Source organism: Pseudonaja textilis, chromosome 2, assembly GCF_049901715.1.
Source record: "Pseudonaja textilis isolate UNSWEBS1 chromosome 2, rPseTex1.2, whole genome shotgun sequence".
In the NCBI taxonomy this organism is placed as follows: domain Eukaryota; kingdom Metazoa; phylum Chordata; class Lepidosauria; order Squamata; family Elapidae; genus Pseudonaja; species Pseudonaja textilis.
Genome location: NC_141991.1, coordinates 107,470,188 through 107,485,384, shown reverse-complemented (window position 1 = coordinate 107,485,384; position 15,197 = coordinate 107,470,188). Strand labels below are relative to the sequence as shown.

The window sequence follows — 15,197 nt, the reverse complement described above, 5'->3', positions numbered from 1 at the left end:
ACGGGTATGTGCCCACTCACCAAGCGAAAGAGGATGCAAGGGGGATGAATTAAGTTACCCCCCAAAAGACAGCCTAGCCATTTTGGGGGGGGCTCAAAAAAAATAAGACCTGGTCTTATTATATGAGAAACACGGTAGGTACATAACCCCAGGCCCCATGGTCTAAATATAGGACACTGTAGAAACATATGTTTTAAAGAAGCATTATCCTTATTACATCTCCAACAAAGTGCTATTTTTGACAGTTCTTTTCTACACAAACATAACGGAGTCCAATATGTTCCAAATATAATTTTTGTTGCATAATTTGTAATTTGAGGTCCTTTGAGAACTTGTTATGGAAGGCACTCTCCCATTGTCTGTACGATATAGAAATCTCTAGCTCTTTATTCCACTCCCAGAATCCTTGATCAAGAAATAAATTCATTGTGTTCAAGCAATTTTTTTTTTTTTTGCTCTTTGCCTCTCATGGGACATCATCAAGTTCTCATGTGGTAGCATTCCATATATGAATCTATGAGTGGCCATTAGGATTCTGTATAATACATTCTGAAAAACCCTGATTTCTCCTGATTTAGAAGATAGTAATTCATTCTTTCTGACATATATTTCATTCACAATTACACCTTCACTTTCATACATGTATTCATCAAGCTCTCTGCACAAGATTAGACTACCTCCATTTAGATCTTTAAAGGTTTCCATATAGTTTTTTTAAAAGCACAAAACATCTATTTTTCTTTCTTTAACATTATTCATTAATTGAGTCCATTGAAGATAGGTGGCTAATGAATTCAAATAAATAAAAATAAAATAAAATTTGTCTTTTATCTCATATTTAAAAAATGAAAGAAGTTTGAAAAAGGAGACCTCTTGAGTTTCTAACGAAGCTATTTGAAGCACCATTTTGTTGCAAGAAACTATTTCATGAGTTCAATCCAGTTTTTTTATTTTGTTCTTTTGTACGTTCAGGCAACTCTGATTTTCTGTCATCTTGTCATTTTGAAATAAAGGTCACAGGTGATTTCCCTTGTATCTGGTTAGATTTATTTGATGTATTTGCCCAACTAGAATATGAGATTTTACTATTCTATTTGGAGCTTTGTCCAACAATCTTTAGAGTCAACCATATAGCATGTTTTTTTGTATTGAAGTTCCAATTTTACCTTCTTAAGTTTGGACTGTGTTTCAAGGATGTCCTTTTCCACCTGGTCAGCATTTTTTTGCATGCGAGAGATGAGCACCGCTAAATCATTGCTGCTTGATGATCTGCAGATAAGAATATAGAAATCAGGTAGGTTAAAGATCCAGTTTTTTGCTCAGAATTTGATACTGAAGCCACATTCTTTTTGATAGTTATTTTGCTCAGTATATCATAGAATTAGAACCCAAACTGGAACATTAGCCTCAGTAGTAAATTCCTTGTAAAATCTCCATAATCAATAACTACACAGCAGTGAAATATAGATTCACCTATGACCTACTTGATAATACAGATAGTCCTCGGCTTACAAGAGTTCATTTAATGACCATTCAAAGTTACAACTGAGAAAAAAAACTTATGGCCATTTTTCATATTTAAACCCTTTGCAGCATCTCCGTGATCAAAATTTGGATACTCGGCAACTGATTCATATTTATGACGATTGTAGTGTCTTGGGGTCTTGTGATCCCATTTTGTGACCTTCTGACAAGCAAAGTCAATGGGGAAGCCAGATTCGCCTAACAACTGTGTTACTTCAGTGATACACTTAACAGGTGTGGCAAGAAAGGTCAGGAAAATGGGGCAAAATTCACTTAACCTCTTGCTTAGCAACAGAAATGTTGGGATCAGTTGTGGTTGTAAGTTGAGAACTATCTGAATGTATTAAATAATAAGTTACAAATAAAACACAAATGTTTTGAGCAAAAGAATGATTAGCACTCTTATGTCTTTAATACGCATAACATTCAAAGAAAACCATGAGATACATCCCCTTCCAAAATCTTCTAATCTCATAACTTTCAAATTAGAATCTTCTGATGTTTGTCTAATGTTGTCTCTGATGTGTTACAGGATGCCATGCCTCCCTGTGAACCTGTTACAGAGACACAAAGGCACTCTAGACCACAAAACAAACATTTTTAGAAAGGAGATAAATAAAAACTGAAAGTTAGAATCATCTCAGTTTCCCAAAAAATGACTTTCTCTTAGGAGGCGGAAATGAGTTAGCAAGGAAGCTGGAGTTAGCAAAGGGGCTAATGAACTAGCAAAGTAAACTGGAGTCTTAAAAATCCAGAAGAACTCTTGAAAGAAGAACTTTGATCAAGGAGGTGAATGGTTGGCAACTAAAGATAGATCAAGACAGTATTAATTGTTGAAGCTTGTTGAATTTTGTAGAGGGTTCATTAATTAATTGAATTAACACAAAGGTGCTTTTCCCCCCCCAAAGACAACTGAACTTTATTTTTCCTTGAAGACGTTTTGTTTCTCATCCAAGAAGCTTCTTCAGTTCTGACTGAAAGGTGGATGGTGGAAGGATTTATATTCCTTGCAGTCATCTCGACATTAGCATTCTTTCTGAGAGTGGTTGAGGCCACTCCTTTATCTCATCACACACATAGCTTCAAGTTTTTAACAAGCTTCTTTTGTAAATCCAATAAGACAATATGTTCAGGTGATTTTAGTTTATCATTTGTATTTCCAAATCATTCTCTTTGCCTATCATTTATAGTTTCATATTTTTTCTGTTACTTAAAATATTTTGTCCCCTCTAGTATCCAGTTCCTAAAATCAATTATCTTTTGCTATTAACTTGCAACTGCCAGGTTAGAGAAAATAAGTTTTTCTCATAAGAAATGGTTTATTTTTTTATAGTTAATACCAAATATTTTACAGTAAAACACAATATTCCAAATTTATCTGGACCCTTTATCCATTTGCAAGTAACTTAGATCAAAATCTAGTTTGGCTTTCTGCTATTTATTTCAAATTCTTTAAGTTCTTAAGCTTGTAATTAATTATTATTTTGTTCATGGTTGAATATCATGCAATTAAGATTTTTGAAACTTGTTGTTCCAAAAGTCTCTAATAGTTTTAAGATGACTCATAGGCAATTTCTGAAAGTAGGTAGAAAGTGAGGATTGCAAACTTAGTGTCCTTTAAAAAGTTCTGCTGTGGTCACAAGCAAGATGGCTAATCACACCAATGCTTAGAATCTCAGAAAACATCTGTCCTATAATCTCCTTATCAGGGCCAGCTGTCCAGAGTACATGTGGAAGATCTCCCATTCTCAGGGCCAGCTGTCCAGAGTACAGGTGGATGATCTCCCATTCTCTCTTTATCTAGAGAGGTTCCAAGGAACCAGTCTACTCATTAGTTCCTTGTTTTTTCTATGGTTGTCAACTCTACTTTTCTGAGCTGTCTTCAGTTCACGATATCTCCTTCAGAAGTCCTCATCATTCATTTTCTTTATTAGCTTTTCAATAATAAACTCATATAAACTCATAATAATAAACCATCAATATTAGTGGTGCCCATTGGCACCCTCAATTGTAAAATATCGTATCCCAGATGTATTAAAACCATTTGGATACCAAGCCTTCTACAAAAGCTTTGTATAACCATGTGAAAAGAACAATATCCAGGTTGCAGAGATATTAATTGCAACATAAACATAATAATAAAACAGAAAACAAAATATAAGAAACTGGGCTTTCCACAGGATGTGGAAAAACTTTAAGATGGCAGTTACAATAATACAATTGAAGCTCCATGAGGCACATAATAAATAGGTGGAGCTTTGATCATACTGCCATCTTGTCTTTTTTGTCCACACTCTGCGAACATCCCTAATAAGAATTATAGTATAATACACTTTACAGAAAGAGTTTTAACTCTCCCTACACTGGAACATTTTCTTTAATTTGCTGTGCAAAATCCAGTTTGGCTCTTAATTCAACAGAGAAGCTGGTCATCTGGAATCACCCTCTCCTCACAATAGGTACCAGCCTTTCTAAGTAGACCAGAAAATAATCAAAAGCTTTCAGTACAGCAGGGTTGTATGTCTTAAAACACACCCTATCACTTCAACGAGACAAGATCAATGGGATCATAAATAATTAGAACTCAAAACTTTAAGGAATTCACAAAGAGTTTCATGGCATTGCAACTAAAATGCTGACTGGTCTTTCAAATTAAAATCCAGTGTAAGCCCTCTCATTTGTTAATCATACATTACTAGAGCAGTAGCAAATCCTGGAGTAAATTAATATTGTGGAATGAAAAATGTGTGTTGATCCTCCAAAGAAAGGAGGGATATTGATACATAATCATTATGTGAAAATAATACCGTTGGCAATATGTAGGGAAATGAACCAGCCCTTCCAGAAAAATTGGTTGATACTGCAACAAAATGCTGTTTAATTAATTTTATTCAATCTAGATGTTGTTCTTCAAAGGAAGCTTTTATGTTGTAGGAACATCATATTTTCATAGACGCATAAACTGTGTTTGCAGGACAGGCCCAGACAGGCAATGCCATTCTTTCTCAGGCAGTCTCCCATTTTCCTTTCTTTTTACTCCTTTCAGAACACTCTCAAAAAGCCCCAAACAGTTCGACTTGAGCTACATGTACCATAGGAGAATATTTGGTATGTTCTTGCTACTTGACCCTGTTTCTAGAGGATGATGGATGGGATTATTTCTGGTATTGCAGTTTTGAGAGCACAGTCAAGGAAAATAAACATACTCCAAACCAATGTTTTCTCAATCTTGGCAAGTTTAAGATGGGTGGATTTTCCCAAGCTGATTGAGGAATTCTGGGAGTTGAAGTCCACCCACCTTAAACTTGCCAATGTTGCGAAACACTGCTCTAAACTATGATTCCAGACTGTGATTATGGCAAATTAGGACTGCAAGTTTGGACAGCATATCAGACCTTACTTCAGTATGCTTTAGCATATCATACAAAGATAGCTATAATGTTGGAAGATTTTTTTTTGGGGGGGGGGCAATAGGAGGCCAGCTCCTATTTGACACCAAATTCAGATGCAGAATGCAGCAACAGCGTGGCTGAAAAACAGCTTCCCAGCCCCATTGCTCAAATGTGTCAGGCAAAAGAGAGCACACTTACCTCCTAAAGCAGATTTTTTTTTACTGTGGAAAAGGATTAACATTCAAAACTTTCTCCTACTGTTTAACTTGAGATTTGACACCCTGTAATTACCACCAATTGGTTCTAGTTCCACCCTTTGGAGTTCCACAGCATAAAGTTGCCCCTGTTTCAGCATTAATGCAATTTCTTATATCTAATGTCAACTTGTTAGTACTTAAATAATAATAGAACATTGTAGCTGGGGGGTGGGGGGTGGAATTATATACCTGTAAAATGATTTCTTTTCTCCCACCCCACTCCTCAGAGGTCATTGGCCTCTGCAGCCTGGAAATAGAAATGAGTTTGTCATTCTTTTCAGTCAATTGCACAATCTGCTTGTCTCCTGCTCAGCCTCATAGCCTTTCCCTCCCAGGAATGAGGAGGAGACATGGTAGCAAATACTTGAGCACCACCCAGAATTCCGGTGTTATTTCCTGCCAAACTAGAAGGAATATGAGTCATTCTACATTGCTTCTCAGGCATGTTGAGACAAACCTATCAATGTATTTGTTTTCATGAAGTCTCTTTCTCTATAGACCAACCAAAGGAAAGTCACAGTTTCAAGATGCTTGGTCACACTCTGTTGTTTATGGCATGGTATGCAAGAAACCACAACACCTTGTGACTCAGGGTGTTAAAAGAAACCCATACAGGCATTAGAGGGGAGAGAACAATTTGCGTTCACACAGAAACCTTTCTTGTTATCTGGCCTGGCCCGGCCCCATCAGCAAAAGTTCTCTCTAAATTGACAGGATTGAAAAGTTCTATGTGCTTCTTTTAAGATGGCCAGGCAGAACAATGATACTGTCTAGCATTTTAGTAAACATGCCATTACTGACTCCATTATTTTGGCTAGTCTACCTGTTTTTACAAGTCATTGGATTTAACTGGCAATAGTTGATGAGTCTGGGATGTTGCCCCTCATCCAAATGTTTCTGCCATATTTCTGAGCAAATTGCATGCTGTATCAGATGCTCTAGGGCAGTGGTTCTTAACCTTTTTGAAAGAATCGCCCCCTTGAGCCATTGAGGAAGTTATCATTGCCCCCTCCCCCAACATAACCTCTCAATCACAACACAGGGAAATAATTCTTCAATTTATGCAAACACGTTTTTTGTTTTCTTTAAAATTGTCATCAGGACATATCCATGCAAATAATTTATTTCCAGTCTTTTTCCCATTTCTCAACTGTGTGAAAAATTCTGATGCCACCCATCACTTTACTCCCAAACTTCATGATACATGTATTTCATTATTATCTTATTTATTCAAGACACTTAAATGCAATGACCACTGAAAACAAAATTCAATTGCAAGAAAATGAAATGCCCGAAAAAAACAGTAACATTTAATGATTTAATTACAAGTGAATTTTAAGATGCAAAAAAAAACAACATAAAAAGGGCATAAGAACAAACTGCAATGCAGGAACTAAGAATTTCAAGACAAAATCTCTGAAACTAAATTAAGATTTGAGGAAAATATATATTCATGCACACTGTAAAAAGGGTTAAAAAGTCACAAAGAAAATTTTTACAAAAGGAAGGCAACAAAAATCAGAGCAACAAATTTAATGGGTAGAGTGACAGAGGATGCTGCGCAACGCGCATGAAGATGAGCGATGCGTATTCACATATGTCCAGCGTTCTGTACTGAAGCTAGCTTGAGGAACATTTTAAAACACAGTTCAATCCACTAATAGCGAGCGATCTGATGTTTTTGTATGACATATATACAGCGGTTCACTGTACGAAAAAAGACTCAAAAGTGTCCCCAAAACTTCTCGCTCATCATCACCCCCATATCGCCCCCTTCCGTTCCTTTGCCCCCACATCACCCCTTTTTATTCCATCACCCCCCTAAAAAATGAAATCGCCCCCTGGGGGGCAATATTGCCCAGGTTAAGAACCACTGCTCTAGGGCACTGTGGGAAATTCAAATGCTAGAGGGAGAGGCCTCATACTTAGCTTTCCAAGAAAAACATCTGGGCAAAATAAATCACATCTGTCCTCATGAACTGATTGAAGAAAAGGTATGGTATGAATTGAAGTCACTCACGCTCCTTACTTAGGAGTCTAGGAGTCTTAGGATCTAACAACCAGCACTTATCTGGAAGCCTAACTACTCATTAGGACAACTGATCATCCCCTTCTTATTGCTGGCTTATACTTCAAAAAGTTCTAAATAATTGATGAGGTAGGCCTCTCTTTTGCAGGATTTATGCTAACTCTTACTCTCATTTAAATAATTCTTCCCGTCTATTTACATCAAATATGTTTAATCTATCAAAATATGCCAGCTACTTCCTCAATGCCATGATTTCCTACCATTTCACCCATCTACATGTCCTCTAGAGCAGAGGCCTCCAACCTTGGCCACTTTAAGAATTGTGGACTTCAACTCCCAGAATTCCTCAGCCAGCAATACTTGTTGAGGAATTCTGGGAGTTGAAGTCCACAAGTCTTAAAGTGGTCAAGGTTGGAGGCCTCTGCTCTAGAGACACGTTTTCTGGTTGTGGGAGCTCCCAAATGGAAATCAAATTAGGAAATGAGGTTTAATGAAAAGAAGGACTAGGAGTGATGTGATAGCAGTGTTCCAATATTTGAGGGTCTGCAACAAAGAAGAGGGAGTCAAGCATGTGAAGGCAGGACAAGAAGCAAAGGATGGAAAATAATCAAGGAGAGAACCAACCCAGAACTAAGGAGAAATTTCCTGACAGTTAAACAATTAATCAGTGGAACGGCTTGCCTTTAGAAATTGTGGATGCTCCACCACTGAAGTTTGTAAAGAAGAGATTGGACAACCATTTGTCTGAAATGGTATAAGGTTTCCTACTTCAGCATGGAGTTGGACTAGAAAACCTCCAAGGTCCCTTCCAATTCTGTTATTCTGTCTGAATTGGAGAGTTCAGGATCCTCTCCTTTGGATCCTTCCTACCATCCCAAGCATTCCCATCCTATAACGGTAGGCGGGAAAGACCTTGGGACAAAGGCAAAGTGATGCTGCCTAGGGAATGGTGAGACAAGAGACAGAGCTGGATAGTGGGCAGGGCAAGAGGCTCAGAAGCAGGGGTGGGATTCTACCAGTTCGGACCTATTCGCTAGAACTGGTTGTTAACATTCTAAGCAGTTCAGAGAGCCAGTTGTTAGAAGAAATTACTGGCCTAATCCTGTAAGGAAGGCAGGAAGGAAACAATCTGGTGTTGCTTACAGAAACTGCCTCTCCGTTAACCCTTATTACATTCTTGGCAGGACTAGACTTCCTGTCTCTGGAACTTCTCTGGAGTTGTTTTTCCCCTCCTTTGCTGGTACTTTGCTTGTGTGGAGTGACCATTCAAAGTTACAATGGCACTGAAAAAAGTGACTTATGACCGTTTTTCACACTTACGACTGTTGCAGCATCTCCACAGTCATGAGAGGAAGGGGAGGAGATGTGTGCCTCGATGTGAGTGATATTGAGTTGGCCACGCCCAGCCAATAAAATGACTACCAAGCCACGCTTACCAACTTAGCCACGCCCACAGAACCAGTTGTTAAAAAATTTGAATCCCACCCCTGCTCAGAAGGCACTCTCACTAGATTTTTAAGCTGCAAAGATAATGGTGGGAAATTTGTCCTTCCAAACTTGCAAAGTTTGGTTAACGTAGCTTTACAATAAAGTAGAATTAGCTTATCTGGTCATGTTTCCTGTTTGGTGTACATGATAAAGCCGATGCTTGCTCTCCTCAAAGCTCATGATGAAATCAAGCCAGGACAGCTTCAAAGTATCTCTCTGGAACAACAGATTCAGAAATAACTACCAACTGGATTCAGGACAGTCTTTTTCTAAAAGAGTGCCCATATGTGTTTGCTTGTTTGTTTGTTTTATATTTCCTTACAAAGGTAAAATAACTGCAGCTAACCAGTATCAGCCCAGTCTGTGTCAGATTATCTACAATCTTCTATTTTCTTCCCAATTCTTAATTATTCTCACCTCTACTCCTAAATGTTTTCAGCCAATGGAAACAAAGGCTTCCATGCCAACTAGTTATGCAATTGTTTTTTTTGAATCAAGGAGTTTTGTCCTCTCCCAAAAAGTTAGGCTTGATGAAAAGTGCTCTATTCATCACTGTCAACTAATTGGCAACTATTATGGGTGGTTTGAAATGGGAGATGAATGGCCCCAAGCCAATCACATATCTCCAAAGTTTGCAAAGCTGTGGTACATTCTGTAAAATCAAAAATACGATGCTTCTTTTAACACCCTAAAAATGAAATCTTTTTCATCCTCTCTCTGATTCTGCTATGGTTGAACACATTTTATTCTAGATATATAGACAGACTATCAACTATGGTCCCTGACACCCAGCTCATGTTTCTCCTGCCAAGTGCAGACACTTACCAGTAAGATTTCTGGCAAAAATGCAGTTTGTCAATAACTCCAATTACCATGAACCAAAACCCCAAGTTTAGATTTTCTGCTTTTGCTACAGGTCCTTTAAGCAATTTACCTGTTCCATCTCCCATGTAGCTGACTGGCTTTGCAAGGCACTGAAATTCATGAAGAGAAATTCATGGACTGTGCATGTGGAGGAGATGCGTGAAACTTTTTTTTGCCTCTTTATAAATCTTTGCTTCCTTTGTGCTATATGTGAATTCACGGAGTTCTAGAAACAGGGTCAAGGAATGGAACTGTAAACAGTGGCATGTTTGAACAGAGAAACTGAATGCTGATTAGCTGATAACTCAGGCTGGGCTGCCATTCTCTACACTCAACTACTGAATGAAAGCTGAGCTGGTGGGTGGGTGGGGTTTAAGGCGGTAATAGTGTAAAATACTATAGAAATAAAGCACATTGAGGATGTTTTGCACATCAGACTGCATATGGAGCAGAGGTGATATTCAGCAGGTTCTGACCAGTTCTGGAGAACTGGTAGCAGAAATTTTGAGTAGTTCCAAGAACCGTCAAATACCACCTCTGACGGGAGATTTTACAGTATCCTTCCTTCCCTTGCCACACCCACCAAGCCACGCTCACAGAACCAGTAGTAAAAAAATTTGAATCCTGCCACTGATATGGAGGAGCTTAATAGGCTTCCTAAAACAAATCTGATCTCAAAAACATAAAGATTGGAACTCAGAAAACATGATATAGCATAATTGCTTAACATGGCTTATTACATATAATGTATCTATGTGTAAATTCAAAGCCAAAATGTTATTTCAGAGCATGCAAAGGGCAAAACTGAGCACTGCTTTGCAGCTCCTTAAAGTGGCAGGATCTCCTGAGATCATCCTTCACCTCTGGGGGGACATCTCTTGATCCTAGGAAAAGATGTCTTTAGATTAAGGAGAGGCTAGGAGATGCTAGATGCGGCCCCCTTTCTGTTCACGACACACCTTTTTTGTCTTTGGACCACTGGGATGTGCTGTCCCTGGGGCTGCCTTTCAACACAACTCAAGCTATAACTAGAATGCAGCAGCATGAGTGGTTATGGATATTCCCTCCCAAGGAATACCACTACTATACAAGTAGCACTAGTTTCCAATGGGCTTCCAATTCAAGGTGTTGGTTCTCACTTATAAAGTTCTTCATAGCACAGGTCTCCTATATTTTCTGCCCATCCAGTAAGACCTGACAATTCACCTTTCCCAGGTTCCATCATTCAAGTAGAGTTCTGTCTTGTTGGACAAGCCGATATGCCTCCTCTGCCACCATTCGGAACAGTATTCCCCCTGGATGGCTTTGACCCTGCCTGCCTTTTAAAAAGCCTTGAAGATCCAGCTCTTCCTTCAGGTACTGAATCAGAAGCCCATCTTAATTGTTTGAATGCCTAAACTTCCCTCGGCATGAAATGTTTTTTGTTACATTTTTTAGTTTATTTGCTGTCTCGGCTGTTTTGTTCATCGCCCTGAGCTGCATGACAAGCAGGCAGGCATAATAAATAAAAATAATTTATATACATTCAGAGCACTGCTCAGCCATGTTACATAGACTGTAAAACAGGGATAATATAGATGGATTTATATTAAACTACAATGGATTCGGAAGCTACAAAAGTTATTTGTATCAAAAGCAAAACCTGGAAAACTACATGAAACATCATGATCTTGGATCCAAACCCTAAACCACACTGTCCCAAGACCAAAGCCCACTGAAGGTTTGGGGAATTTGCTTATATTTGAGGGGAGTTTTGGGAAGGCAAATACACTTAGTCTAAACTTAGCAACTTTAAGATGCGTGGATGTCAAATCCCAGAATTCCTCAGCCAGCATGCTGGAAGTTGAAGTACACGCATCTTACAGTTGCTGAGGTTGAGAAACACAGATCTACATCACCCATCTTATTTGCCTTTTGTTTTGGTGAAGAAAAACCAACTGACAACAAAAAAGAACAAGTAACAGATTTAGAATACACAGATTCAGCTGAATATAAATATATATCCAACGATAGACATTCTAGATGTAAAGTAGGATGAATATATTGTCAGGTTAATATATGGCAGATATTCTACATTTTCAGAGGTGTTTCTTTACATTGTAGCATATCGCAATTCTACACCTTTCTAGAATCCAGGTCGTGTTAACTGAAATTACCAGGGAAAACTATTAAAGCAAAGCCACATTGCTGATCTTTATCACAAAGCCCATATCTCAAAGACAGCCCATAAAGGAAAATAGATAAAATTTATCATAGCTGTTCTTGAGGAATGACTGTTGTATTTTGGTTTAGAATAGAATATATTTTACATGTTTTAAAAACATGGAATCTTATTTCTTAGCATTATTAGTAATAGTATTCCTTGCAGGCTGAAATCCTGGACAGCTTCTTCTTAATTGACTTGGTTTTGGCAATAAAATAAATAATAATTTAAAAACCACAATTACTGCATTCACATTGTGCACTAAAAGAACCAAGTATTATTAACATGATTGGGGAATACAGTCATATTGTCAGGAAAGTACAAGTCAGCTTCCTCCATCAATATGGTAGGAAGCATTTACCACAGAGTTATTGTGCACATTGAAGTGCACACCATTACCTACATGCATATATCAGTCAGGGTTGCAAACCAAATTATTTCCATTGTTCATTACAGATATATATATTGCAAATGAGTGGAATTCTTGAAACATTTCTAGTTGAGATGGGTGGGTTTTATAATATCACCACGGATTTCATTAACCCTTGTATATTTTCCCCTGAGAAGTCAACAGTACCAGGTTAATGCCCTATATGGGACTAATTCTCAGAATTATATATAAGAATGCTGCATAAGGAGTATGCAATGAAATAATCTCACGTAATTTACATTCAAGAACTCTCGTAGCTGAGAGATTTTAGTTTTGACAAAGTACTAACATTGTACATCCACTTCAGCTACATACTTCATATTGCATATTTATTACAGAAATGAGGTATAATCTAGAAAAGTAAAGAAACAATATTACATCTGCAATTTGCTTCAAGATAAGCTACCAGATTAGCTTCAAGAAAGTCAGCTAAACAAACAATCCCATTCTTCATAATGCTCTGGATAAACTACCAAACAAAATGCAGCTGATGCCATACCATAAAATCAAGAAATTTGACTGTAAAATTTGAGAAGTAAAATCTTGTAACCAAGATTGTATTTGAGTTCTGCTACCTTTGAGTAAAACCTAATGAATTCTCTCCCTTTTCAGTTGTCATTTGAATAGAACATTCAGTTGGTTGGGAGAAGAGATAAAAAACTGGAGCAGAAGGAACAACTAATAGAATCTCCTAGAAGGCTGCATGGCTGATGGAACCAAACAACATTCTAATCACTGCAATACTTTGTTGCTAGTCTAACATTTCATAATAATAAGAAAATCATTTCTGTAAGTGCTGCTCCTTCTGTTGTGTCAAAATGACTTCACCTTTCAACAAGATGGAGGGATCTAAAAATTCAGGGGAGGCATACATTTTGAAAAGTGTAAAGTAGTCCAGAACTACTTATAAATAGAATTCTAAATAAATATTCTATAAATATTCTAAATAAATAGAACAAAAAACCAGAACAAAAAAACAAACAAAAACCTTGACCATAGCATGGAGAATTGATATATTTGATAATTGATATCTGAGAATTGATATCGGTGATGGATACGGTGTTTGCAGCTGTATTCACTATATAAGCAAGCAACATTACACATCACATCTTTCCATGAGCACAGCTCCATCTGAGACTTCAGCAGACAAGCCTTCTAATAGTAATATATTTTTCCTTCTCAAAAAGGAAATAGAACTTGAGCATACTCATTCCTCTCAATATTTCAGAAAATAAAGCAAAACCAGATTTTTACATTAAACTTCACCTTTCAAAATTTAATCTATTGCTGAATCACTTCCTGGCTGTATCCTTTGCAACACTCATATTTTTTTTGCTTTAAAAATATGAGAATTAATCATTCTAATGCTAATTATAATATACTTTATCAATTGTGTGTACTGTTTATGAAATGGCAGTCTGGATATTGCGCAACATTTTAGCCTCAAGTACATCATGTATCTAAATTCAGAAGCAGTAGGCACAAAGTGCAATGTTACTTATGCATTTATCTAAGATCAAAGATTATTAAATTTGGCAGATTCTAATTTTTACTAGGCTTGTAGCATTAGGAAATTTTCTTCTGGAAACTAATTAAGTTCCTGATAAAATTCCCACCTTTCACCAGACCAGACCAGGGACAAAATGGAAAGAACAATTGGGTAGAGGAAAAAAACCCAATTATATCAACATCCAACTATTTACTATCTTGAGTGACTTTGACTCATTCATTCTCTCTTGGCCCAGCCAACACCACAAAGTTATTGTTGGGAGTGGGAGAAATAGGAAGAGTTGAGCTCCCAAAGGAAAGAGAGAAATTAACAATTTAATACCCTGCTGATAATATATTTTCCCCATTTTTTCAACTACTTATTCTGTTAGTATGATGCAAAAAGAATTACATGCTTTTTAAAGTTGAAGCAATGCCAGCTAAATGGCAATGCAACATTCCATGGATAGCTCCCAATATGATTTTTGGAATATGAGATTCCTACACAAAAAAAAGGCAGCCAAATCTAGCTGATGATCAAAAGAGGGTACCTGACCGATGGATTATATTTCCAAAGTGCATGTCTAGTACAAAATAATGGTAGGAATCAAACTAATGGGGAAATAGAAAAAAGAGTGCATGTGTTTGAAATGCCAAATCCATGATGTTTATATGTACAACCTTTAAAAAAAGTCTGACCATTAAACAAATATAATAAATATAATTTCAAACAATAAGGAGTCTGGAAACCTCTTTAAAATAGAACTAGTGTTATGTCCATTGTATGTATTTTCTTCCACTACATGAGACAATCATTTTTACATAGTACCTCTTTTAAGATTTCCTTGCTTTAGAGATCTTGACTGGTGTACAAGTTTCTCTAGGGTGGGGGGGTGGCGGGAGAGAAAAAGCTATTTGTCCAGTTTTAAAGCCCCTAAAATTCCCATCCATCATGGATACCGGATTAGGAAAAGCTGATGGGGGGATATGAGAGAAAGAGAATTCTCATTCAACTTTGGCCTACTTGCACCAGGGACAAAAACAGATTTCAGTTTTCAGGTATCCTGTTAGGCAAATAATACTTTCACTTGTTCCTTGAAATCTATTTAAGCAACTAGGAAGGAACCTGGACAGCTTTTATTAAACAGGCAAAATGATTTTTCTTAGCATCTTGTTGAGTACCTTAGCATGTATGCATCTTCGTAAATAAATCCCACTGAATTCACAAGTAGACTGAATTTACTGTATTAACACCAGATCTTATTCAATTCTGCGAAAAGAAAATTGTCAGAATCAGCAACTTACTTCAACTGCTTGGTTGGGGATCCTTTGTTTGGGGAGCTCCCACTTGGCGAGCCTCTGCCCACCCCTTTGAACATCTCGGCGTTATCCTGGGAAACTCCCTGTTGCTGATATCGGGAAGGGTCTTGATGGGAGGCGTGAGCGTGCTGTAGCTGCTTCTACCTCTGCTCCTGTTGAGATGATCTGACAGGAAAGGTTGAGAAGGTGTGCACATTGTTAA

At 37.5% G+C, this 15,197-nt stretch overlaps 2 protein-coding genes across 2 annotated transcripts in view; one reads left to right on the top strand and one right to left on the bottom strand.

The window, feature by feature from the left end:
* The window catches only part of CDK3 (cyclin dependent kinase 3), a 55,770-nt gene extending 44,880 nt beyond the window's left edge, over positions 1–10,890 (top strand). The window contains exon 8 of the mRNA XM_087924841.1: positions 10,770–10,890. Coding sequence (XP_087780967.1) covers positions 10,770–10,787 — 18 coding nt within the window. The 3' untranslated portion in view covers positions 10,788–10,890. The remainder of the gene's footprint in view (positions 1–10,769) is intronic.
* EVPL (envoplakin) overlaps positions 1–15,173 on the bottom strand; it is a 44,377-nt gene extending 29,204 nt beyond the window's left edge. The window contains exons 1-2 of the mRNA XM_026702027.2: positions 14,981–15,173; positions 1,167–1,269 (exon numbers count right to left, since the gene is read on the bottom strand). Coding sequence (XP_026557812.2) covers positions 1,167–1,269; positions 14,981–15,054 — 177 coding nt within the window. The 5' untranslated portion in view covers positions 15,055–15,173. The remainder of the gene's footprint in view (positions 1–1,166; positions 1,270–14,980) is intronic.
* Positions 15,174–15,197: the final 24 nt, after the last annotated feature.